The sequence below is a fragment of the Sarcophilus harrisii genome, chromosome 1, assembly GCF_902635505.1.
Source record: "Sarcophilus harrisii chromosome 1, mSarHar1.11, whole genome shotgun sequence".
NCBI lineage: Eukaryota > Metazoa > Chordata > Mammalia > Dasyuromorphia > Dasyuridae > Sarcophilus > Sarcophilus harrisii.
Window position 1 is genome coordinate 261,015,191 of NC_045426.1, and position 26,159 is coordinate 261,041,349.

Genomic DNA, 26,159 nt, shown 5'->3' on the forward strand with positions numbered 1-26,159 from the left:
AAACACTGTTGATCATATTTCTAGATCGTGGGAGTTAAAATTGGAAGAAAATTTAGGGATCATATAATTCATTTGACAGAAAGTTCAAACTCTCTTCCAGGAGAGGTTAATTCACTTTTCAAAGGTTACACAGGAGTGAGGGAGTGGAGGCTTCTATTTTCTTTTCAGCATGTGATAACTTGAGAGCACCAAGGATCCTGAAATTAGAATAGATACCATGTTGATATATAAGTGTCTCATCAAAGACTTTGCCATTTTACAAGAATTTGTTGGTTCTGAAGGGAAAAAAAAAATCAAGGAAGGGAAAAGATGATGGCAAACCATCTGTATTCCTTCTGGCTCTTTTCTTGATGACCATTTGGATGCTGCCTAAAGGTTATTTTAGTCTTGGCATGGAAAGGAGAATATACTTAGCATTCATTTTTCAGAATGAATGCTGATGTAAGAAGAGCAAGATTGGAGCTGGAGGGAGGGATGGTGTTAATGTTGACTTGCTGTGAATTGCATACCAACTCTGCTTCTGTATTGTTACTTTCTAGATGATTCTTGCTTATAATGTAAGTAGGCACTCCTCTAAAACAGAACCTTTGGGCAGAGAAATTGTTCCTCACAATGGGAGCCAATTCATTCTTCCACTGCATATACTTATTGAGGAGAATGTTTTTGATCCTGCCAGTGAGAAATATGAAAACTCAAGTGACAGATTGAAAGTGATGGGCTTTCTTTGTGGCCTCTTTTTTGGGGGGTTTCCCTATCTGCCTGGCTTTTTTGATGAGTGACTTCATCTTTGTTTATCAGTGTTTCATAACAGCACATTCTGCCTTAATAATTAATTAATGTGATGGTCTTGGCATTTTGTTTCCTTTTTTTCTTCTTCTTTTCTTTTGGATCCAGACCATCAGTGAATTAAAGGGAAAAATTTCTGAGTTGCAGTGGAATATAATGAACCAGGAAATGCAAGTGAAGAACTTGGAATCCCAGAAACTGGAGCTGATTGAACAGTTAGATGTACAGCACAAGTGAGTATAGCATAATAGGATCCCTTTCAGGAAAAAACAAACAAACAAATAAATAACCTGTTGCCTCTTTGTAGATGCTTTGAAGGGGAATTTCTTTCATGGATTTTGCTTTCTATTGGTTAAAGAAAGGCTTTTCTTTTTTCTAACTGCATAATAAAATTCTGTAAAATTTTGGATCTTACCATTATGTAGAAATAGAAATTGTTTTTTATTATAACTCATACATGTACACTTGATTCCTTCCCTGTTATGAATGAGTAAAGCCCACATGATTTGCTAGAATTAGGTTATGAAAATCTTATAGTACATTCATAGAAAAAGCTTAAACAACTAAATCATTTTTATTTATTGTATTAATGATAACTATTTTAAACTTAATCCTTTTGTCTTGATTATTAACTAGTTCCATAGGCTAAGATCCAATTTAGTTGTGTGGTAGATTTAGATTGTAAAAAATTATTATTATTGTTATTTTTTGGTGAGGCAATTGAGGTTAAGTGACTTGCCCAGGGTCTTTCAGCTAGTAAGTATTACATGTCTGAGACTGGATTTGAACTCAGGTTCTCCTGACTTCAAGGCTGATGCTCTATCCACTACACCATGGAGCTGTTCCTCTTTTTTCCAATAGTAAGATTTTACAAGTATGAGAAGTCAAAAGAATTATGTAATGCCACTAAGTCATTCAACAAGCATTTATTAAATACTTACTATGTGTCAGGCTTAATGCTGAGTGTTGAGGATGTAAAGAAAGATAAAAAAAAAGTTTCTACTCTCAAGCAATGTATATTCTTTCCTTCTCTGCTTTTATTTTTCTTTTTTTTTTTCTCAGCTACTTGTAAAACAGATTTTTACATTTGTTTTTAAAACTTTGAGTTCCAGATTCTCTCCCTTCCTCCCTTCTTACTCCTACAATTCAGTAGAAGTCATGTTTCAAAAGAAAACATGGATTCTGCCACCCCCCAAAATAACTTCCTTCTTAAAGAGTAGTTTGTTTCAGTTTATATAAGCAGCAGTAGAAGCACAACCAAATTATTTTACATAGGTACAATCACCAGCTAGTGACTGTAACTTCTCTTTTTATCAATGATTTTGATTAAACAACCTTTAAAATTCAGGTGCTTTGCATTATTTTATTAAGTGGAAAATTGATTTGACATCTGATTTTATGCTATTGATAATTAAATTTAATTTAAAATTCATTTTGTTGGAGCCCCTTTTACATTACTGTTTTTTAAAAAAAATTGGACAGCATCAATAAAGGGTATACTTTTGGATTACCTGGCAAAGGAAGAGTTGCTGCTGATTCTGCATGGTTCACTAATGCTAATTCACTAACGTTAGTTCACTAATTCACAGAATTTTAACATGCCACGATCTTAGGTATGTTTGTAGTCCTTTATGATTCCATCCATTCCAGAATTCAGAAGCCATTTGTGGTTTCTTGCATATTTTTGCATTTGTGAATGCGTTGCTTTAACATCATGTTAGAGGACCAGAGTATCAGTGTGAGTGACCTTTAAGAGATATCTGTAATTTGTTCATTAACATTTTCTTGTGGGTGGTGGAACCTGAAAGGTGAAAAGCTTTTTTATTAGTCTGCACAATTCAAGAACTATCTCATTTAAAGAAGGTGCATTCTTATTTATTTACTTCATTAAAAAATCTGTGGTACTATGTTACAAATTTTATGGAAAAACATTTTGTTGTACTTTATTTGTCTTTACTCACTGTAACTAGAATAAAAGATGTCATTAAAGAAATGTATGATCAGTAAAGAGGGGCTTGACAGATGAAGAGAGCGATGGATAACCTATGTACTTCACTGATCCTTGAGATATTCAGAGAATAAGGAAGGCCCCGAGACATTGTATGAATCCTCCTTGACAAGCTTATGAGAGGATATGTATAAAAGTTGTACAGAATGGACAAGGAGAGGAAGTAGGGCTGCATTGCTGGAAGGAATATATACATATATGTTACTGGGATTGTAAATTATTATACTATTTGAATATTACTATAGTGTCATAACTTCAGACTCATGTATTTTTATTGGCAATCTCAAGTCAAAGAGAATTTCTTGTTACTTTAGGTTGATTGATAAATATCATCCACAATAAAGTGCCCTTTCTTTTATTTCCTTTATTTTAAGAAAAAGGTATTCTAATGATTTCTCTTTCCTTGTTTATAGGTAAAAGTTTTTGTCTCTTTGTTACAGTAATAGATTTCTTTTTTGGGAGGAGAGGGAATACAACAGTACATTATTTTATATGTTTAAGAGCATGCAAGGAAACAAAATATGATTTGGTTTGTAATGCATTATCCAACCAGGCTTTGCTAAATTTACAGTGAAACATTATTTGTAAAGTTACTAACCTGTAGAGCAAGAATTCTTAGCCTGGGGTCTATGAACTCATTAAAATATATATTTTTTGAGTCTAAGTGGTTTCCTTTATAATCCTATGTATTTTATTGTGTGCACTTAAGTACATCATTCTCAGATGAGATCTATAGGTTTTACCAGATAGTAGAGGAATCCTTGATTCATTCATTATCCTGCCTTACTTTGAAATTTTGCAATAGGCACAGAGCCTATTGTGATCAGAGCCATGTTGTATTAATAATAATAATATGATTTAATCGTTAATATTTTGTTAAGAAAATATTTTAAACTTACTAGAATATTTTTGTCACTTAGTGAAATACCTGTGGGCAGCTGGTTTTTGGCTATTGGATATGTACAAAAGGGGTAGCTAAATGGAGCAGTAGATAGAGTTTTGGCCCGGAAATCTGGAGGACTTGTTCAAATTCATCCTCAGACACTTAACACTTACTTACTGTGTGATCCTGGGCAAATCAATTGTCTTGCAAAAAAAAAAAAATTTCTTTGGATGTGTGGAAAATTTCTGTATTTCAGAGTTGTATAAATTAAGAGTATAATACTTTTCAAATTTTCAGTGACTTTTGCATCTGTAATTACTCAATTCTTCATTTTTGTAGTTATAGGCCCATTGGTGGGCCTCTTCCAGTTCTTTTCTTAAGTATAGCTCTAGACAGTTTTTATTTTATTTTAAATCCAATAAAAAATTCCACATATGAAAGACAGAAAGTAATTAATCTAACTCTGCCTTGCCTACTTTGGAACATTTTTTTGTGTATGTGTGAGACAACAAAGCACCCCATTTTAGAACTTTTCCCTTTTAGCTCCTGTAGTTTGTATCCAGAAGAACCAGTCTTTATTTGATAGCTAGAAATAAATATTTTGATTTATGGTTGTTCTTATTTTATTGTTAGTAGTGGTCAATAACAGGTTGTAGATATCATATTATTTCCTTTCTTAATTACTTTATATCCATTGATGGTGCTTGAAAATAAAGGGAAAAAATAAATATCAACACAATTGGAATTGAAAACCATCAATCTCTTTCTACTTTAATAACGGCACTGTACTTTATTGATTCCCAGATGTAGTCTATACTTATTATACTCCACTGAACATAACAATTCTCTTTTGCCTCTAGAATGTAGATTACAATAAAGTATAAATTACACAAGCATTTGGATTGCCTCATTTGGTGGAATGGTAGGAATGGCATTTGTTTTATCTTGGCTAGTATGTTTTCTTTAAAGAAGGTAAGAATGCTTTTCTCAGGATTTGCATATTCTGGAGAATTAAGATATATAAAAAATTTTGCCAATGGGGAGTGAGAGTATCTGAGATATGGTGTAGTTCCCTTTCTCCTGGTGAAGGTGGAGACATAAGGTATCAGTATCTATTTGTAGTAATTATATCCTTTTAAATCCTTTCTACCTAATCATTTTTACTTTTTATGGTCCTTGTGTATTTCATTTCATTCTTGTCCCAAGGCTTTAAAATTGGTGGCATTTGACAAACAAATTAAGCTCTAGATGAAGGTCATTTCTTTTTCTTTTTTTTTTTTAAAGCCTTTTATTTTCAAAACATATGCATGGATAATTTGACAACATTGGCTCTTTCATTGCCTTGTGTTTCAGATTTTCTCCCTCTCCCCACCCCTTCCCCTAGATGGCTAGCTATCCAATATGTGTTAAACATATTTATACAATTCTCTTGCTGCACAAGAAAAGTCAGATCAAAAAAGAAAAAAAAAAGAAAGTAAATGAGTAAGAAAACAATGCAAGTGAACAACAACAAAAAGAGTGAGAATGTTATGTTGTGATCCACATTAATTTCCCACAGTCCTCTCCTTTATCAGAATTGATCATCATATAATATTGATGTTGCCATGTTGGTTTAATAAGAGCCAGAGGGAATCTTGTCTAAACAGCCTTATGAACATCAGTTTATTAAGGGTTAGTGGGAACTAATGCAGAACTTCCCTGGGCTCTAGAATTCCATTGGCTTGAAGTGCTCATTGTTGACTGATTTTTGCAAAGCCTGCTAAATCATTTAGAGGCAATCGTGTTTTGTCTCTTGGTGCCTAAAATCTGAGAGATTTTAGTTCTCCTATTTAAGTATATAGAAATGAATTGCCTCTGTGATTCCTCAATAATCAGCAAGAAAGAGGTTGAAATTCCTAAAAGAAATTAATTTGGTGAACTGCATTCATGTTGTTTCCAACATCCTTTTTCCTCCTTTTTATTAAATTACATCTTTTAATTTTTAAAATCCTTTTTCAGTTAAGAAGCATTTATTTTCTCTTCCTACTATCCCCATCTATGAGGGAAAAACCCTGTAAAACTTATGAAATATATATATCAAGTAAAACATCCTCATATTAGCCATGCCCAGAAAGGTGTATCTTTTTCTCTATTTTTAGTCCATCACATCTGTCAAAATGTGGCATTCATAATAAGTCTCCTGGAATCATCGTTGTTCAATGCATTGATTTTATATTTCTTAGATTTTTTTCAAAATTGTTTATTTTTGCAATAATGATTAAATTATTTTCTTAGGTCTTCTTACTTCACTTTGTATCAGTTTATGCAGATTACCCTAGTTTTTCTGAAACTATCCATCATTTCTTATACTACAGTCATGTTCTGTTTTACTTTATACTGTAATTTGTTCAGCTTTCTCTAGTTAATGGACTTCTCCTAAGTTTCCAATTTTTGGCCATTATAAAAAGAGCTACTATAAGTATTTTTGTACATATAGGTTCTTAGTAATATCATTAGATCAAGGGGTAGATATAGTTTAGTAATTGGGTGAAAAGATGTTCAAACAATTGACACTTGGAATGATTGGAGGAAGTACTTTGCCCATAGCCATATTACATAGATTGTAGGTGATACCTCCTTCTTAAGGCCTGGCTTTGGATTTGACTTTTGAAGTAATAGGTTGAAAAGATGTTTGATTATTAGCCTGTGGAATTTAGCAACCTTTTAAATGGTATCCTGATATTTGATGTTAAGGCAGTAAATATCTTTCTGCCTCATTGAAATTTAGGATTTTCTGCAAAGTCACTCTCCTAATTAGTTGGGCAAGCCAGCTGAGGTCCCCCTGAAGCTCAGGCTACTCTTAACTGCAGGACCACTTGGGGATTGGGAGAGTATAAGCTCGAATTAAGTTGATTTGGCAAGGGAAGGAGGCACTGGATATTTAAGAGACTATGGATATAGGCAGTCAGTTTACTATTATACTGAGAGACTTTGAGTGGATCCATAGGGACACTCCAGTTTTTAGCAATTATTTCATCAGAAGACTACTTAGGGAAGGGGCATCTTTGCGGAGTTGGCAGTAGGATACCCGAGTCACAATTGGTGCTAGCCAAGATATTGTTGGATAGATATTTTTACTACTTGAGAGTAACTATGAGTATTTATGGCTACTTCTGTTTTGGTAGTGATTTGTAGAGACGAATAGAAACCTTTGAAGTCATCTGAACCATCTTCTTGTATTTAATATTAAACAGTTTTGGGTGCCTGCAGGGAGGGATGTGAAACGTAGGTTCTCTTGGTGATGGAGATGAAGGAAACTGGAATACTTTGTCATACCAGGTCCCCTTAAAATAACTAGTTAGTGGCTAGTAAAGAAGGCAGATGTTGCCTTTGTAATAGATTACAGGAAACTGAATAAAGTTGCTCTATCAATTAATCACTATGAATATGTTTCTGATAGTATAAACATGGACCAGTCACTAGTAGCCACTAAGGAGGGGAACACTACTTCTGTTAATGATGCCAGTAATTGACTTTCAAATATCAGTGGGTTATAATTATGCTTTGTTCTTGACCTGCCTTCAGTTAATACGTTGATGACATTATCCATTTTCCTCTGTCTCAAGGTAGGAGACTTTATTTTGCTCATGCAGTTGATATTTATTCAAGGTATTGTCTCATGTTGCATACCAGTGAACTGTGCCAGAATCCAAGTTCTTCCAGAACATATCATTCTTTCTTATAGACCTCCTACAATGTAACTTCTGATCAGGACACTCATTTTCCTTAGAAACCTATCAAAGATCAGACATGCTGCCAATACATTTGCTAAGTCTTCTATCTCTGGTATCATTTTTAGGCATTTAGTATTTATTGAACACTGGGATGAAGCACTAAAGTAGTGGAGGGTGGAGTGTGGTGAAGGTAATCCTTAGTAGAGGCTTCCAAAGGGATAGGGATTTGTTATAATTCCTCTGATCTCTCAGGAAGGACGTGTTTTTCTTTGGAGGGTGGCTGATGGTACTCTATAATGAGTGCATATCAGTTTAGATCCAGGGACAGCTTGCCTCCAAGTGGCTTAGGACCTCTCTCTGCTCCTTGTTATAGATTATGTAGACCTAGGGTGCTGATTAGCAACTGTGTTGGGAGTTCTTATCATAATTGCTCCAACCCCGATGTTCTCTGTGCACCTTTTTATTGTTGCTTCCTTTTCTTTGGAGACACTCTGTAAAATGTCCCAGATAATACTTTTACTGCATGGACTGTGGTGTTTTTTTTTTTTTTTTTTTTTTAAAGGATTTTAATATTGTTGCATGTTTTTTATCTTTTGTTAAAACAAACAAAAAAAAACATTTATTAAATGTTTACTATGTGCAAAGCACTCTAAGTGCAGGGAAAACAAAAAGTATAGCTCTCTTCTTTCAAACAACTCACATTTTAAGGGAGAAAACACAGAAGGTTTCAACTGCAAGTCAGATGGAAAGGTCCTGTGGTCCTTAGGGTACAGCAGTAAGCAGATGGTAGTGCCTCTTTAATGTCATTTAAACTGATAAAATTATGTCACTTTCTGGTGTTGAACTGTTTGACAGTGCCAAGGACTTTGGTAGCAAAAATTTCTTTTCTGTCTACAGAGACTGAGATTATAATACCTCCAGGAGTGATTGCTATGCTGCTTTTCTCTGGGGGTTGCTTCCCAGTATGATGGGTTGAGGGCACTGGACTGGAAGCATTGTTATTCCCAAGGCTCTTGGGCTCAAGGTCCTGAGCTGTCTCCATCAGGATCTGAGGGATGATACTTGTCTACTGTGTGCCAGGAACTATAAGTGCTGGGGATTTAAAAACAAAAAGAAAAGTTTTTGCCCTCAAGTTCACACTTTAATAGAATGTGATGGTGGTTGGAGTTGTCTTAATACTTGGTACCTCCTGTCTGTTCTTTAGGAGGCCCCGCTGTTTCAGCTGGGCTTAGCCATTGGTAGGGATGGCTGACTCTACACAGAAATTGCTTCTCCAGGTGATGTCTGCAAAGGCTGGCCTGGAAGCAGGACTAGTCTAGGAAATGTGACCACTTTTAAGGCTCATTTATTTTTCTGCATGTTGGTGGCTTTTGATCAATAATTGCTACAAGTACTGATGAGGAAAACTGGGCTCCCTCTGTATAATGATTTTTCTTTTTGATGATGGCTGTGGATGCTGGGTTAGAAGCAGATCTGGTGGCTTAGGACTGGGTTGCTGCTTTTCCCAAGCATTTTGGGCTTAGGGTTCTTGACTATCTTCATCAGGATCGAAGGGGAGATAGTAAACAAGGTCATGGTGGTGGTTTGATTTCCTGTAACTTGCTCCTTCCTATCTTTATCTTGTAGTAAAACAAGGATGTCTCTCCTATCCTATATATGTATTTCTCCTAAGTTCTTCATCCATTGAACTGTATTAAGTTTCATCCTAAGGTCAGAATTGTTTCAAGGTCAGATCTGGAATATTTTTGGGACCTTTTCATCAAGGGGATGGCATGTAATATGACAGGGATTTATTTTATGAATTATGGAATGGTTTTCCTTTAAGGAAGGAGCATTTAGGTAGTACAGTAGATAGAGCACCAGCCCTGAAGTCAGGAGGACCTCAGTTCAAATTTGGCCTCAGACACTTAACACTTAACAGGTCACTTAAGTGACCCTGGGCAAGTCACTTAACCCCAAATGCCTTAGGGGGGAAAAAAGAAGATAAGGAAACTGTCTTTAGCATTTAGTTCATATGGAAATATAAAATTTCTACCCTATGGGGACTGGTATTCCTGAGATCTGATGGAATTTCTGCTATTTTGTGTTCCTGCCTTGTCAGATGTGAAAGTTTCAATAATTATATTCTTTTGAATCTTTTATTATAACTTGTCATTTTTATTATATGCTGTGATCCATGAGTAACATTTCTTTACATTCTCATCCTAAAGCTGTCTCATCTTTGGACAGAACTTAGGCCAGTGCTCAGAAAATGTGGTGTTTGATAACCAGAGACAATTTCTGATAAAGACCATTTCTATTCATTGTTTTGTTCTATGGAAGATTTCTTATTGTCCAGCTATGTTTTGAGTAATCATCGTAAAGTGTGTATATATATATAATGCCATAAATAGGATTTTTGGGGGCATTAAAAACATGTGCACTTACAAAATATTAAAAAGTATTCTGTTTTATACTCAGTAGTTGTTGCTTGCTCTTTTTTTTTTTTTTTTTAATTTATTTAATAGCCTTTTATTTACAGGATATATACATGGGTAACTTTACAGCATTAACAATTGCCAAACCTCTTGTAGCCTTTTATTTACAGGATATATACATGGGTAACTTTACAGCATTAACAATTGCCAAACCTCTTGTTCCAATTTTTCACCTCTTACCCCCCCACTCCCTCCCCTAGATGGCAGGATGACCAGTAGATGTTAAATATATTAAAATATAAATTAGATACACAATAAATATACATGACCAAAACGTTATTTTGCTGTAGAAAAAGAATCAGACTCTGAAATATTGTACAATTAGCTTGTGAAGGAAATCAAAAATGCAGGTGTGCATAAATATAGGGATTGGGAATTCAATGTAATGGTTTTTAGTCATCTCCCAGAGTTCTTTTTCTGGGCATAGCTAGTTCTGTTGCTTGCTCTTAATCCTGTCTGTCAAAATCATACAAATCTTATTAATATATTTCTGTTGAATGGACTTTCATATTGGGAATGATGGTTAATTTGTGAAATGCCTTCATGTATTCAGGTAGTAACTCTTTTGTCTATTGAACAGAAAATGGCAGGAAGCCAGCCAGAGAGTCCTGGAGCTCCAAGCAAACCAGTGTCTTATAGCTGACGGTGAAAAGAAAATAAAAGTGAGTAGTATATGGGTTTCTTTCTCCCTCCAAGTTAGGTCAAGGTGTTTTTGTTTATAGACATTACAACTGGATAGACTTGATTTTTCTGAAGGACAATTCAGAAGTATGTTTAAGGATGGAATAGTGTGGGTACTTTTTAGTTAGTTCTGTGTTAGACTAGGCTGTCTCAGATCTATAGTTTTAGATTAATTGCAGCTCGTAAAGAAATATTAAGTAGCTCTTTGCACAGACAAATATGTAATCAACAAACATCTTTTTTGAAGGGAAATAAAATGGATGAATTTTAATTTTTGGAATGCATGAATTTTGAGTCCGTGGCCAATGAGTTAAAGATCTGACTAATGAGACCAATTTGGCTATTGAGACCAAATTTGTCTTTGATGGGCCAGTTATCTTTGCTTTGCTAATAATCACATATTATACCACTAAAGACATCTAGACATCTAGAAATAATTGGATTAGGTTTTCGTAGCTGCATCAAGATAGATACAACCCCATTGTTTGAAACACGAATCAAAGTTTTTATTCTGACTTCCAGTCAGTAGCACTATGTGATTTTATGAAGTACAATATAATTTATTAATATTGAAAAAGGAATTTGCTAAAGTTTGGTAGTTCATCAGCAGGCCTTCAGTGCCCCTATGTTTCATCTCTTTTGGGTCTCTGCTTTTCTTAGGAATTGGAACAGAAGCTATCTCTGCAGGAGCAGGATGCTGCCATTGTGAAGAACATGAAGTCAGAACTTGTACGATTCCCAAAGATGGAGAGGGAAGTGAAGCAATTAAGGGAGGAAAATGCCTACTTGAGGTAATGGAGGAAAATTGGTCTGTTGCTGATAGAAATTCTAGAGCCTTTTGTTTCTCAGATTATTATTTAAATTTCCTAAAATCTCCGGTAGGACCTCTGAGATCACCAACACATCTTAACCATATCATTTAGGAGGTCCTTTTCTACATCCTAGCTAAGAGTTTTAAGTTTTATCTCTGCTTGACAATTTCCAGTAATAAAAAAATCTATTATCTTCTAAGATAGTTCATATCACTTTTAGACAGATCTAGTCATTAATAACTGAAATCTGCCTCTCTTAATATCCTATTCATTGATATTAATTCTGTTCTTTGGGGTCAAGAAAAACCAGTCCAATTGACATCATAATCCTTCAAATACTCGAAGATAGGTATCATATCCTCCCTAAGACTTTCTCTGCCTTTAGGCTAAACTTTGTAGTCATTCTTGATTTTTCTGCCTCTTATCACCTAAATCTAATCAGTTAAGTCTTTTAGATTATGTCTTCATAGCATCTTGGTTCTTTCTCTATTTTCCTGTCTACATGCTAGTTCAGGCCTTGAAACATTGTTGCCCTGGACTATTGCAAAAGTCTTCTAATTATACTTTATATATGATAGACACTTGTTGCTTATTGTATTGAATTAATGTCTTCTTTTTTCTAAAGTTTTTCCCCTTTAATTCATTTTCACTGATGCAAAAATAATCTTCCTGTGGCATAGGGAGATAGAGTAGAATAAAAGAGTGTCACTTCTGAAGGCATCTCACTGTCCTGCTCTGTGATAGAACTGGAAATTTTCATTCTGGTATTAGAAATGCTCTACAGTATTGACTACTTTCTTATTCATTTCATATTTATTCTCTTTTTATCAAATTCTGTATTCTTACCTAAATGGTCTATTTAAAATTCCATGAATTTTGTATTTATTTGTTCATCTACCCACCCATCCATCCATCCATTCATCCATTCATTCATTCATCTATTTATTTATTTATTGTTATAGCTTTTTATTTACAAGATATATTCATGGGTAATTTTTCAGCATTGACAATTGCAAAACCTTTTGTTCCAATTTTTTCCTTCCTTCCCCCAGATGTCTGAATGATTGCCATCATTCTCAACTTTACCTCATAGAATAGCTTGTGACCTTTCAGCCTGGATGTCTCCTGCTGTGTGAATCCTCTGGTGCCTTCATCTCCAGTTGTCCATACTTAACTTTTCTCATCTGTTAAATATAAGTTGTATCCTCTCCAGTAGATATAAGTTCCTTGAGGCCAAGAATGGTTTGATTTTATTTTCATATCACCAGCACCTGATAAGTAGCTAGTGGGTACTTAATGCATGTTTGTTAAATTAAAATCTTTTCCTTTATCCAAATAATGATACAAGTATGAACCAAGCAAGACCACTCCAATAAAGGAAATTATGTTGATTTTATTTACATTGTCGTCATTTTATGTTATGTTCCTTTTTTACTCTGCTTTAGTACATACAAGTCTTTTTGTATTTCTCATTTTTTTTTTTCTTTCCTTATGGTTTAGTAATATCAACTTCCATTCATATACCATTATTTATTCAACTGTGACCTAGTCACTAGGCAAACATTTTGGTGAAACTTTTTTATTATTATGATTAATGCTCTTAACTTTTTTGCATCAGAGCCTTTTCTTTTTGTCAGTAACCTATTTGGGACTTTTGGCACATTCAGAAAGTACAAACAATTGAATATTATATTGCATAATTCCAACTTGTTTTTCTGTAGTTGAAACAATTTTCAGATCCATCATCAGTGAATTAGTATGCCTATAGCCCCTCCATCAATGAATTTGCCCATGTTTTTGTAATTTTTATTATTTGAGTCTGAGGTAGGTCACAGGATCTATATTTGAATATGGAAGGAACTTTAGAGGACATTTAGGTCAATTGCCTTCATTTTATAGATGGGGATACTGAGACCTTTAGAAGTTAAGTGGTTTACCCAGAAGTCTCTTAAGAAGTAGTAAAATTGATCTAATTCAGTTCCAATTGATCAATGATGGACAGAATCAGCTGCACCCAGAGAAGGAACACTGAGAAATGAGCATGAACTGTTTGCATTATTGTTTTTCTTCCCAGGTTCTGAATCCAATTCTTCTTGTGCAACAAGAGAACCGTATGGTTCTGCACACATATATTGTATCCAGGATATACTATAATATATTTAACATGTATAAAACTGCTTGCCATCTAGGGGAGGGGTAGAGGCAGGGAAGGGAAAAGTCGGAACAGGAATGAGTACAAGGAATAATGTTTTAAAAAAATTACCCATGTAAATGTTCTGTCAATAAAAAAGTTTAAAAAAAAAAAAAAGTAATAAAGTTGGAGTTGTGAACTGACGAAAACACTCTGGAGAGCAATTTGAAACTTATGCCCAAAGAGCTATAAAATTGTGCATACCCTTTGATCCAGCAGTGTCTCTACTGGATCTGTATCCCATAAGAGATCATAAAAAAGGGAAAAGAATTCACATGTGCAAAAAAGTTTGTAGCATCTCTTTTTGTGATGGCAAGAAATTGGAAATTGAGGGAATGCCTATCAGTTGGGGGATGCTGTGGTATAGAAATGTAATGGAATATTATTGTTTTATAAGAAATGAGGCAGATTTCAGAAAATCCTGGACAGACTTATACACACTGATGCTGAGTGAAGGAAGCAGAACCAGTAGAACATTGTATATATAGTAACAGCAAAGTTATATGATGAACAACTATGATAGACTTAGCTCTTAGCAATATAGTGATCCAAGAGATTTTTGGTGAAAAATATTGCTTTCAAGATTTTCCAGCGGTTCTTTTGAGTACATAGTATCTTGACGTATATTTGTTTCTGCCACTCCCAAATTAATTTTGAAGCATCATTTTTAAAGTTTTTTGAAAGGGAATTTGGGAAAACTCAGGCAAGTCCCTGTCCTTACTCTATATTATGTGGACTTTGCTACCTTGAAGCATATTTGCAGGAACCAAGCTATGAATGATATGAAAGTAATCAGACCTTCCTAGACTAACAAAGTTTTGATAGGCAGAATTAATTTTCTAGATTAGGATAAGACCAAGTATCCTCCTTTGGTTTAGTGGATACTGTGAATTTGCTAATCAAGCCCAGGAGCAGGTTCAGGACAAAGGATTGGTTGCTTTATAAATGATTGTTCTTTCCCTGCTGCCACCAGAGAAATGAAAGAGAACAATGGTTTGTTGAAAGAAGAAGTAGAAGGACTTAAGAGAAAATTGGAACGTCATGAGAAGTTACAGGAAGATATGGTGACCTTGGAATTGGAGAAGGAGGTGAGGATCTTTTCTTAACACATCAGCTGTCTAGTGTTTTCTTATATACCTATTTTAGTTTTCTTGAAGGACCTTAGAATTTCAAGTCTGGATTGATTTGTTTATTGAGAATGGAACATTTCCTTTTTAGTTTGTTTCCCCTTAAACCTCAGTCATTATTGTAATGTCTCTTCTAGTAATAAGAAAAAGAAAATGCAAGATACTCTTTCTTTGGAAGAGGTTTTTTCCCTTCTGAGTAGACCTTTTATAAAACAAAACAGGACTTTTATCTGAGGATAGTTGAGTCTCAATTGAAGAGACCCTTATTATTGTACATCTGTAGTATGTGTCCTTGAAAGATCTACCCTTAGCTCTCCATGCAGCTACAGTGTGTAATTTTTAGAAAAGACATTCATCATCTTTTATTTTTCCATTTTGTTGGTAAAACTCTTTTACATAAGGTTTTTATTAATGTCTTTTGTTTTTTATATCCTTATGGTATTCTCCACTATTTGTCCCAGATGACCCTCTCTGAGATCCATCCTATATAACAAATAGTATTTTTTTTATTACTTAGAGTGTGAGGGAGAAAGGGACATCCTGCTTTAATAGTAGCTCTTTTTTCTTTTCATTCCTCTTTGATGGGTATTTCAATCTATTAGGATTATTCACTGACATTAAGAATAGTTATGTAAAGTTTTTGAGGTCAGGGCCTAATGCAGTTGAAGGGTATGTGCTAAATAACAATATAATATAAATAACTAAATCACCTATTTGATTTTTCTTTTTTAGTTTGATTGTTAAAAATCTGTCTCTAGCAAGATGGGGAAATCATTCGAATACTCCTACTTAGTGGCTGTACTGTTCCATCCTCTTCCAGTAATGGGAAGAACCTGTTTCTATTATCTTTTTTTATATTATCTTTCTGAGAAAAAGAAAGGCCCTAGTGGGGTGGATTTCTTTTAGGGTGGATGGGAAAGGAGGTTGTGGGGAGAGGCATGTTTATGATTTCATCAGTTGGATAGATCTCCTAGGGATAAAATTCTACCTTTTTTTTTTTTTTTTTTTTTTTCCTGAAGCAATTGGGGTTAAGTGACTTGCCCAGGGTCACCCAGCTAGGAATTGTTAAGTGTCTGAGGCCAGATTTGAACTCATGTCCTTTTGACTTCAGGGCTGGTGCTCTATCCACTGTATCAGCTAGCTGCCCTGAGAAACTGATACTAGTAGTGAGCTACACTTGCCATGTAACTTATAGAGAAGAGCATTGAAAGGTCAAGGGATTTGCCCAGAGTTACCTATATTTATTTAGATAAGCCTTGAACCTTGGTTTTTGAGACCAGGTGTCTCTTTGCTACACTCTGGTGTGGCAACCAGCACTCGTGATTCTGTATGTTTGGTTAGTTCATGGTTTTACAGTAAGGTTCTATGACACATTACTTTATTCATTTGGGGATCTATATTTTCATTTATGAAACTAGAGACAACTGAACCAATGAAACATACATTGAAAGTAGAGCATTTGGGGGAAAATACTAACCTAATTGTTTTTCCACAAGGGTCTTACTTATAATATTAACATTTTTCTAAACAGTTAAAAGTTATAAAAAAATTAAGGATCACTTCAATTACTCTCATATCTAGTCAGTCTTTTGATTCAAGGAGAAGTTGTGATTTGGCCCAGTATGTCATTGTGAATCAATGTCTATCATGCTCTAATCATGAGACTGAAAAAAATGTTGAGTCTTAAGGGAGATTGTTCTTGGAATTTGAGATGGAAGGAAACAGTTTTTATATATTATGATTTCTCTGATTTTTTTAGAAACTGCTAGAAAAGCTGAAAAGCTGGGAGAGACTGGACCAAACCATGGGCTTAAATATCAGGTATGTAATAAATATGTGTGAAGTTATGCTGGCCTCTCTTTCAGTTTTCAAACTGTGATGGCTTAAAAACAATTTTTTGGAAATATATTTCCAAATTTCCCTGAATCAGATTATCTAAAGAACTTATCTCAATTTTTAATAATTTGTGTTTTAGTTTGATTTGGTGAGTTAATCATGATCTTTAAAGACAAACTCAATTTGAAGCATCAGAATGTTACAACTTTGAGGACATGAAAGCCCAAGTTAAGTTTTGGTGTAGGCCCTTACATTTTTTGGTATTAGCAGAAGTATATAACTTCCATTTTAAGTCTTTTTCATCAATTTGGAATTTAAGAAAAGAATTTCTTGTGATAATAGATATTAGATATTTAAAAACCATAGAGTAAACGTATTTTGATACTTCAGTATATATTGATTGATTTTTCTCAGAATTTTTTGATTTGTCTATATTGTGCTGTCTTACTGTGATTTCAGAATGTGGCTTTCTCCAGTGGCACAGATCAGTGAGACACATTCACTTTCTTTTCTATGGAATGATTGTCTATTTCTTCCCATAATTTCCACCCAACATGTTGTTGCTTTTCTGTGGTTCTCTTGACATTGCTTCACCACAGTGAGTTTACCTCTTTTCTGTTTCACAATGAGCATATATCCCTGATGACTTGGGAAAAATGGGATTTATTAATAATGTGGTCTAGTGTAAGTTGTGTGATACTTACATTCAGAGGATCTGGTATAGATCTCAGTGTTTCCACTATTACTCAGGCAAGCAATTTAATCTATTTGGGCTTCAGCTATTTCATCTTCAGAATTAGAGTTGAATTGGATGATTTCTTAGACTCTTTCAGCTTTTATCATCTCTGATTCTATGTTCTAAGATTCTAAAAATCTGGTCCTTTGATAAGGATCCTTAATTTAATATCTGTCTGACTTTAATATTTTCATCATACCTTTGTTTTTATCACAGTAAGGAGCTCCTGGTAAAAATCTTCTTCTGCTGATGTAGACCTGCAGTAATAGCTATTTACAATCTTATAGAATTGCCTGAAATCACACAGCCTGGGTGTGTCATAGGGAAAGCTTGTACTCACATTTTCTGGACTCCAAGGCCATCTCTATCTGCTATTATAATACTGCTTCTCTTTAATAAATATTTAAAAAGAGGTTGAAGAGGTCAGAAAGAAGAAAAACCAATTTTGTACACAGACACTGGCAGAAGGACCTAAGTTAGAAGGCATTTCATTGTGACTTCCTAAGGTTGGAAAAGTTGAGTATGAGGAGAAAAGATGGGAAAGAAATTTAATGACTGACTCTAAGGGAAAGAGAGAATTTGAGAACAATAGGTAAAGGCCCAGGGCCTCATGAACAAATTTCAGATTCCATAGAAACTCTAATCCTGGTGCACTCAAAACAATTTTTAGTGAATGCCCCCAAAACTCCTTAATTGACATGGAAATAGATGAGTTTCAGTTAAAAGTAACCCATATAGGTTTTAAAAATTTGAGGACCATTTGCTTTATGCTCATAAATTGATCCTTCAGTTCCCTGTTTTCCACTTGGCCTGTTGTATTCTTTTCTTCTTGTTGGACTAAGAATATGCCAGGAGAAGAGTAATTTTGAGGTATTCTAGTCTTCCCTTTAGAAAGAGATAGGTTTTGCTCCTCAGAGTTTGTCCCAGCAAAGTTTTTGTGTCAGTTGTTGGTGAAAAAGCTTTTACTTCCTGCTGTTCAGGTTTAATGAGGTAATTTCATAGTGGGGGGGAAATGGAACCAAGTGACTCTTCCTGTTGAAGTTTAATAACATCTTCATTTAAAATCAGAATATTCACTACGAAGTGTTAGCAAAGTATTTGATTGCATCACATAGTGGAGTATTGTTAAAGGGTTCCTTTTACGTGTGTGTGTGTGTGTGTGTGTGTGTAATACAGAAAAGGTAATGGCTCTCAAGAAAATCATTTCTTTTTTGTGATCATAATAAGTGGAGTTGGACTGTTTTTAGGCCTGCTTTTATGATTTGAAGAACATTGTGTTTTTCCTCCTCCAGTCTGAGACAGAAAGGTTAAAAAATATTATGGGAAATTATTGACCTAATCATACCCTTGTATGTGATCTCCTTTGCCAACTTCAGCTAGCCTAATTGCCAGCTTATAAGTAGACAGGAGGCAGGATGGGGTTAGCAGATTGGACACTGATAGATAGCACGTCTTTTATCCTAGAGTCCTTGAACAGGTGTTTATCCTAGAGTCAATGTGACATGAGTTTTGCTTCTTTATAAATAAGAGGGGGTGGGAGGGCAGTAAAGCAGCAGCCATGAGTCTTTCTGTTACTTCCTATTTCTGTCTCCATCTTCCTGTTGCCCCATGATTCTCTATGGAGAAGTTGTTCATCTTCCTCTGGTGGTTCTGTAACTATTTCCCCTCAAGCACAATCTCTTTGCCACTTAATTTCTAATTTCATAAGCCTTCATTTGAATATCTTACTTGAGTGGCTTTTACCTTTTTTCTAAATTTTTCTGGAGAGACTGGACTTAACATTTTCAGTTAGTCATTTAAGTTCTAGGGAGCATAGTTGTTTAGAGGGCCTTTTGTTTTTACATGCTTGTTGGGTTTTAACACAGGCAGGGATGTGGCGGCCTTTCATGCCAAGATTGGGAATTTTCCTTAAAGAATTATCCTATACTTAAAGAGTATTTAATTACACTATCCAATTGCTAGCTCTGAAATCGTCTTCCATTTCAGCTAATTTTATTGGCTTTAGTTTCTTCTGCAACTTCAAAATGCTTTTTGGTGGGTTTTTTTTCCTTCTGCTTTTAAAAGTTATAGCGAACAAACCAGGATGCTATGTTTTTGAACTTAATCTGAAAAACCCAAGATTCTTTTGTGCAGATTCCAATAGAGCTGTAATCTTCAGCAGTCATTTTTCTTTTCCAGATTTATTAGTCCATCAGAAAGCATCTCTCCTCTTCACAGTGATTCTTTGGCAAATCATAAGCACCTATGATTTCTCTAGAATAAAAGGGATCAAATGACCACTTGTATAATCAGTCAAGCCTCTACTAGAATATACTTAGTATCTGCTAAAAGATAGACAGAATAAAACAATCAGAATACATGCAGTAACATTGAATTTCTATCCCAAATGCAAAAATTACACATATTTATTCATTTCACATCCACAGTATGTATTCCCCAAGTCATGTTAATTTTCTCGAACTGTTCTTTCTTTATTCTGTATTCTTTTACTTGCTGATCTCATTAGTTTCCATTGGTTCATGTTGTCTTTATGCAGACGATTTCCAGATCTGTATACCTAGGCTTAGTTTCTCTTCTAATAGCCTTGGTGATGTCCAAGGGCATTCCAGTTCATCATGTCCAAAGTTGTTCACTATCTTTCTCCCTAAAGTTTCTCCTCCTCTGAACTTCTTTATTACTTTTGAGGGTATTAATATCCTTTCAGTAAGCCAAGTTAGAACCTGTTTGCAAGGATCCTCAGTCTGCACTGCTCCCTGCCCTCCCCCGTTTCTGGAATGTTACCAGATCTTGCAATTTGTTTTTGCACAACATCTTTTATATGTGGTCTTTTCTCTCCAATTCCCATAATCATTTTTCTAATTTAGGCCATCATCACCTCTGATTTGATTTGTTGTAATAGCCTCTTACTGGGTTTTCCTTCTTGAGATCTCTTTGTTCCCCAATCCATTCTTTATACAACTGGCAGAGTGATTTTCCTTAAGTAAATGTGTGGCCATGTTAACTTTCTCTATAACTCCATTCAGCTTCTCATAATAAACTCTAATTGATCCATTACCTATTACCTATTTGATCCTAAATTAATCAAATGAACATCCTAATTTGATTAGCCAGATATGGTGAGATGCTTGTTGTTTGGCTTCTAAAGGTCTTCCCAACTAAGTCTTTTCATATCTTTCAAGTTTTCTTACATTTTCCTCCCTTCCTTATATACTTTCATCCAGCCATACTAACCTAGCTATTTTTTTTTTCACACACAACACTGTTTCTCATCTTTTTGTCTTTGTACCAGTGTGTTATATCCGAAGTGTTTTCCTTCTTCACCTCCTTTTTCTTTGTATGACTCATGCTTAGCATTGGGCTTGGCATATAGTGATTGATAATGCTCATTGATTGATTGTTTGATTACATGCCTTTTGGCTGGCCTTGAATTGGAAGTATTTTTTTCCTTAATAGTATTTTATCAATTCTTTAATTAATTAATTAAATTAATTTTAAATTTATAATAGTGCTTTATTTTCCAAATACTTGTAGAGATAGTTTTCAACATTCTTTTTTATAAGATTTGAGGTCCTAGTTTTTTCTCCTTCCTTATCTCTCTTGTCCTCAAGAAAGCAAGCAGTCTGACGTAGGTTGTACATACACAATACTTTTAAACATATTTCCATGTTTCTCATGTTGTGAAAGAAAAAATCAGAACAAAAAAGGGAAAAACCCTAAGAAAGAAAAAAACAAACATAAAAAGGTTAAAAATAGTATGCTTTGATCTACATTGTCTTTCTAGATGTGTATGGCTTTTTCCAATCACATAGAAAATCCATTCTACATTGTTCTCCAGAATGGTTGAATCATTTTATGACTCCACCAACAATGTATTAGTGTCCTAGTTTTCCCACATCTCCTCCAACATTCATCATTAGCTTTCCTGTCATCTTAGATAATCTGAGAGGTGTGAGATAGTACCTCAGAGTTGTTGTAATATGCATTTCTCTAAGCAACTGGGATTTAAAACATCTTTTCATATGAGTATAAATGGCTTTAATTGATCTGAAAATTGTCTTTATGTCCTTTGACCATTTATCATTTGGGGAATGACTTGTATTCTTATAAATTTTATTCAGTTCTCTACTTAGTTTAGAAATGAGGCCTTTATCAGAAATCCTGAGTGCCAAAATTGTTTCCCACTTTTCTGTGAGAAGCAATTTCTAAGGTCTTTTTTTTTTTTGGCATTTTTCTAATCCCAGAGAAGCCAGCCTGTAGAATGAGAGTAAGAATTATCCAGGTCAGTCTTGCCATTTTAGATGGTCCTGAATGAATAAGTATAAACCATTTAGGTCAAATCGACAAGCATTTATTAAATACTTATTATGTGCCAGACATTTTGTTAAGTTCTGAGGATAACAGAGAAAGACAAAAATAGTCTAGTTTTTCCTGCCCAGTGTTCCAGACAAGGTGCAAGCAATTATGTATAGGATGAATGGGAAGTAATTTCTTAGGGAAATCTGTAGCATTAAGGGGAACAGAGAAAGGCCTTCTTCAGAAAGTAGAATTGAAGGAAGCCAGGGAAGCTGGGAGTCAGAGACAAGGAGGGAGAGCAAGTTTAGTTATTTTATTTGTTCTTTTCTCAGCTAGCTTACTCCTAACATGTTTAACCTTGGAGTCTGGTGAAGAACATATCCAGAAAAGATTTATAGGTGGAGAGGCAGAGAGAGACTCCACTACCAACATTTGGTGACAATATGGCCTCAAAAGCACTTGCCCATTTGTAGGAGATTCCAATTACCCAATGAATTTGAAGACTGCCCACTTTAAAGATTTATATTGATACCTTTTATGTTGTAAAGATTTGTATTGATATCTTCATTTCTCAAAATTTTCTTTCTCCTCCCTGAGAGTCATCCCTTCCATTATTTTCAGAATGAGGACTGCAGTAGTTCAATCCCTACCTGATGATATCCCTGGTAAAACATACTTGATAAATGGATATCTGATCTCTGTTTGATTCCCATGTACTTAGCTCTTTTCAATAATACAGTGATCTAAGACAGTTCCCATAGGCTTGGGATGGAAAAAGACATCCATATCCAGAGAAAGAACTATGGAGACTGAATGAGGATCACAGAATACTATACTGATGTCCTCCCATGTGGGGGAAATTCATCACCTCTTGAGGCAGTTCATTTCCATTTTGGATGCCTTTAAATGCTAGATTAAGGCAGTTAGGCCTGGAGTCAGGAAGACTAGTCTTGTTCAAATCTGACCTCACACACTGAACAAATCACTTAACCCCGTTTGCCTCAATTTCCTCATCTGTAGAACAAGCTGGAGAAAGAAATGACAAACCACTCTAGTATTTTTGCCAGGAAAATTCCAAGTGGGGCCACCAAAAGTCAGATGTGTCTAAAAAATACTTGAACAGCAATTGTTATTTCAAGATTTTCATTTTAACTTTTAGAATGTTGAGGTTCCAAAAAAATGCAAAAAATGTTGAGACTCATGTTGATTAAGTACAGATTATAAAAAGGAAGAAGCAATATTTGACTAGATTTTCCAACTCCAATGCCTGCTTTATTTTCACCACTGTTTTACTTTTGTGTAATTCCTTACAATTTACAGTGTACTTGTTTGAAGGAAAGAAGATACTTAGTGTATTAATTGGGAGTTATTAATCAGATTGGTTCTAGAATATAGAAGTTTTTTTTTTTTTTTTTTTTTAAAGAGGAGTGTTTTTGTGAGATTGGTTGAGACTCCTGAATAGCATGCCTAGGAGTTGGGATAAACTTTTTTGTACTTAGTTTTGAAATTTACTAAGGTGTGCAATAAACTTATTAAGATGATACTTAATTTTGGCTACAGGTGGCAACAGATTTCAAAGTAAGAATGAAGATGTCTCAAAGCAGGAAAAGAACCTATAGCATCTAGCTTGGGAAAATCTTTTTTTGCCAGATTTTAAAATTTCACTGCTGGCAAGTGAACCCTTACTAACAGCTTTTGCTTTGGATTCTTGCAGTTTTCTTTCTTTTCATAAAAACCAAATCTCCCTTGTCCTCTTGGATTGCTGCAGGGGCTTCTGTTTGCTACATTGAAGATGGGGCATGGTGCCTTTTGGTCAGGTTATCTGATCCACCTCCTCTTCTATCCAAAGTTTGAGTAATATTTATTGGCAGCACTAGAGGTTTTTAAGGAAGTAGAATGCGTGTGTGTATGTTATGTGCTAAATTTAGAGCTGAAATTAGTCAATCAACAAAGATATATTAAGGGCTTACTATGTGTTAGGTAAATGTGGTAGAACTAGAAGATGATAAAAGTTCTAAAAGGCATTTCTTGTTGTGCTTTCTATTAACATTTATCAGTTTTCTCTACATCCAAAGATAGCCTGCTAAGGCAGCAGGATTCACAAAATGTGTTTTGTAAAATTCTGTTAGTTCTGAATATGTAATAAGTACATTTTCACAACAGCTTTGAATTCTGTTTGGTTTTTGAATACCTTGGTTTTTATGCTGTGAAATTGCCTTATGAAAACAAAACAACTCCACTTCATTTGCTTTATTTTGGGGTCTGGATGTACAATTTCAGAGTGCACCCAATTTAGCTTTATAGTCCCTACCTATTATTTTGTGAAGTCAGGTCTTTCCACTAGGTGGCAGACTTCCCTTTGTCATTCTGAAATCACAGCCTCTCAATTTTGGATTGGTGAAGATACTGTTGCAGACCTTGAAGGATTCTGGACATCAGCAAACTAAAGTTGTTTATGGACTTTTTACGAGGTGTGGGTGGGAGGGGATTATGTGTATTTTAATACCAGATTCAAGAGTTCACTCCTGGTCCAGTACTGTTTCAGTAATGAGATCTTACACTTTGTTTCCTTTTCCTGTTCCTCTCTGGAAATAGGGTGGATCTGAAACCTATTCCTTAGCCTTGTCTGCCAATAGACATATTGTGCCTTCTGCAATCTCTTCTCCCTCTCCTCCCCACCCTCAGCAACCCTTTCTTGGATTGTTTTTCAGATCTATTATTATTACTCTAACTGAAATTTAAATTAAATTAATTAATTAAATTAAAACAATTTTTTGTGTAAAAGATTGCCCCCACCCCATTAATTAATTAAGCGCGGACAATTCTTCAACATTATCCCTTGCAAAATCTTGTGTTTCAATTTCCCCTCCCTTTTACCCATCCCCTCCCCTAGATGGCAAGCAAGTAGTCCAATACATATATTAAACATGGTAGAAATATGTTAAATCCAATATATGCATACATATTTTTACAATTATCTAGCCACACAAGAAAATTCAAATCAAACTAGAAAAAAGAGAAGCAAAACAAAATGCAAGCACACAATAACAAAAAGAGTGAAAATGCTATGTTGTGAATCAAACTAAATACCCACAGTCCTTTCTCTGGGTGTAGATGACTCTCTTCATCACTAAACAATTGGAACTGGTCTGAATCATCTCACTCTTGAAGAGAGCCATGTCCATCAAAATTGATCATCGTGTAATCTTGTTGTTGCTGTGTACAATGATCTCCTGGTTGTGCTCATTTCACTTAGCATCAGTTCATGTCAGTCTCTCCAAGACTCTCTGAAATCAGCCTGCTGATTGTTTCTAACAAGCATAGTGAAAAACATATATGTGCTTACATCTCTGATTTAGAAGATTTTCAGTTAAAAATGGTCAGGAAACAGAAAACTAAGTGCCTACTTAATCTGTCTGGATACAACAGTAAAAATATGCAGCATGTGAAAAAAAATGTCAGTGGAAAGATACAGAAATTTGTCAGAGACAATATCAGGGAAGATGTATATGATACTTATAGTCTTAGGTGTATCTTACATGATTTCTCAGACTATGTGTAATAAACTGAATTCTGGAATTTGGTTGCATATGTGTCACTGAGACTTATTGGGCTGTGATTTATTAGTATAATGTGGCTCTGGAAAGGGTATTACTTCATTCTAAAGGAATAGACTAGATAAAAGGAATGGTGGGATAGCATTGCATACTAAGAACTCCAGTCCTATGAAGAAATCCTTGAAGGGAGGAGGGAAGGTGGTAATACAGAGAGTAAAGGCGGAATTGGTCACATTTTGGGAATGTACTATTGGCCGAAGGAAGAGTGAGCTTTGGAAGTTAATAGTAAAATGTAAGGGGTATGATGGAATAGTAATAGAGGAGTTGATGATTTCTTGACTTGTCTTTAGGAAGCTTCATATCTTCTAAGGGAGTAATGGCCTCTCCTCTCAGAATTCACATAGCAGTCTGTTTTGTTATTCTTTTATATGTATAGGTTTTGGTGCCTTATCCCAATTTTAACTTAATATTATTAGCTTGCTCCAAATGATAGAGGTAGGAGTAGTGGTTGGAATTTGCAGGTGTAATTTTCTCATTATTAAAATTGTCCAAAATATGGTTGCCCTGGGAAGAACATTGTTATTAATACAGAGCTTCAAGCTGAGACTGAATGAACACAGGTTGGGATATTGTAGAGGAGATTCCTGATATGATAAGAGTTGGCCTAGATGATCTTTAAAGTTCTTTCCAGCCTTGAGATTTATGATTCTAATTGGAAACATATTGGGGTTGGTGCAGCAAGTTTGCTGTCTTGGTTAAGCTAGACCTGTCAGGGGAAATGCAGATTTGACAGGAATATGGGCCAGTACTGATGGACCATTTTTGCTGGCTATGAAATCTGCCAGATGTAGGTAGCCCACACCAAATTGCTGACCTGACTCCTAGAGCCAAAGATGGAAACCTGTGACTGCTGACCTGGTTTTCTTTCTTAAAAACATCTGTGAACTGGCCAGCTGACAAGTGTTGGGAACTAGTTTCCCCTGATATGTGAGGCCAATTAAGAAAGATAGTGAAGGGGGTTGTATAATTTTTTTCTAAGAAAGGATCTAATTGACTATT

At 35.0% G+C, this 26,159-nt stretch overlaps 1 protein-coding gene across 6 annotated transcripts in view; it reads left to right on the forward strand.

Annotated features, from left to right (window-relative positions):
* Positions 1-26,159, forward strand: part of MAD1L1 (mitotic arrest deficient 1 like 1) — an 851,829-nt gene that overhangs the window by 16,233 nt on the left and 809,437 nt on the right. For all 6 annotated transcript variants that reach the window (XM_031950245.1, XM_031950188.1, XM_031950409.1 and 3 more), the window contains 5 exons: positions 895-1,019; positions 10,448-10,529; positions 11,209-11,339; positions 14,525-14,639; positions 16,438-16,499. In XM_031950245.1, the coding sequence (XP_031806105.1) occupies positions 895-1,019; positions 10,448-10,529; positions 11,209-11,339; positions 14,525-14,639; positions 16,438-16,499 (515 nt within the window). The remainder of the gene's footprint in view (positions 1-894; positions 1,020-10,447; positions 10,530-11,208; positions 11,340-14,524; positions 14,640-16,437; positions 16,500-26,159) is intronic.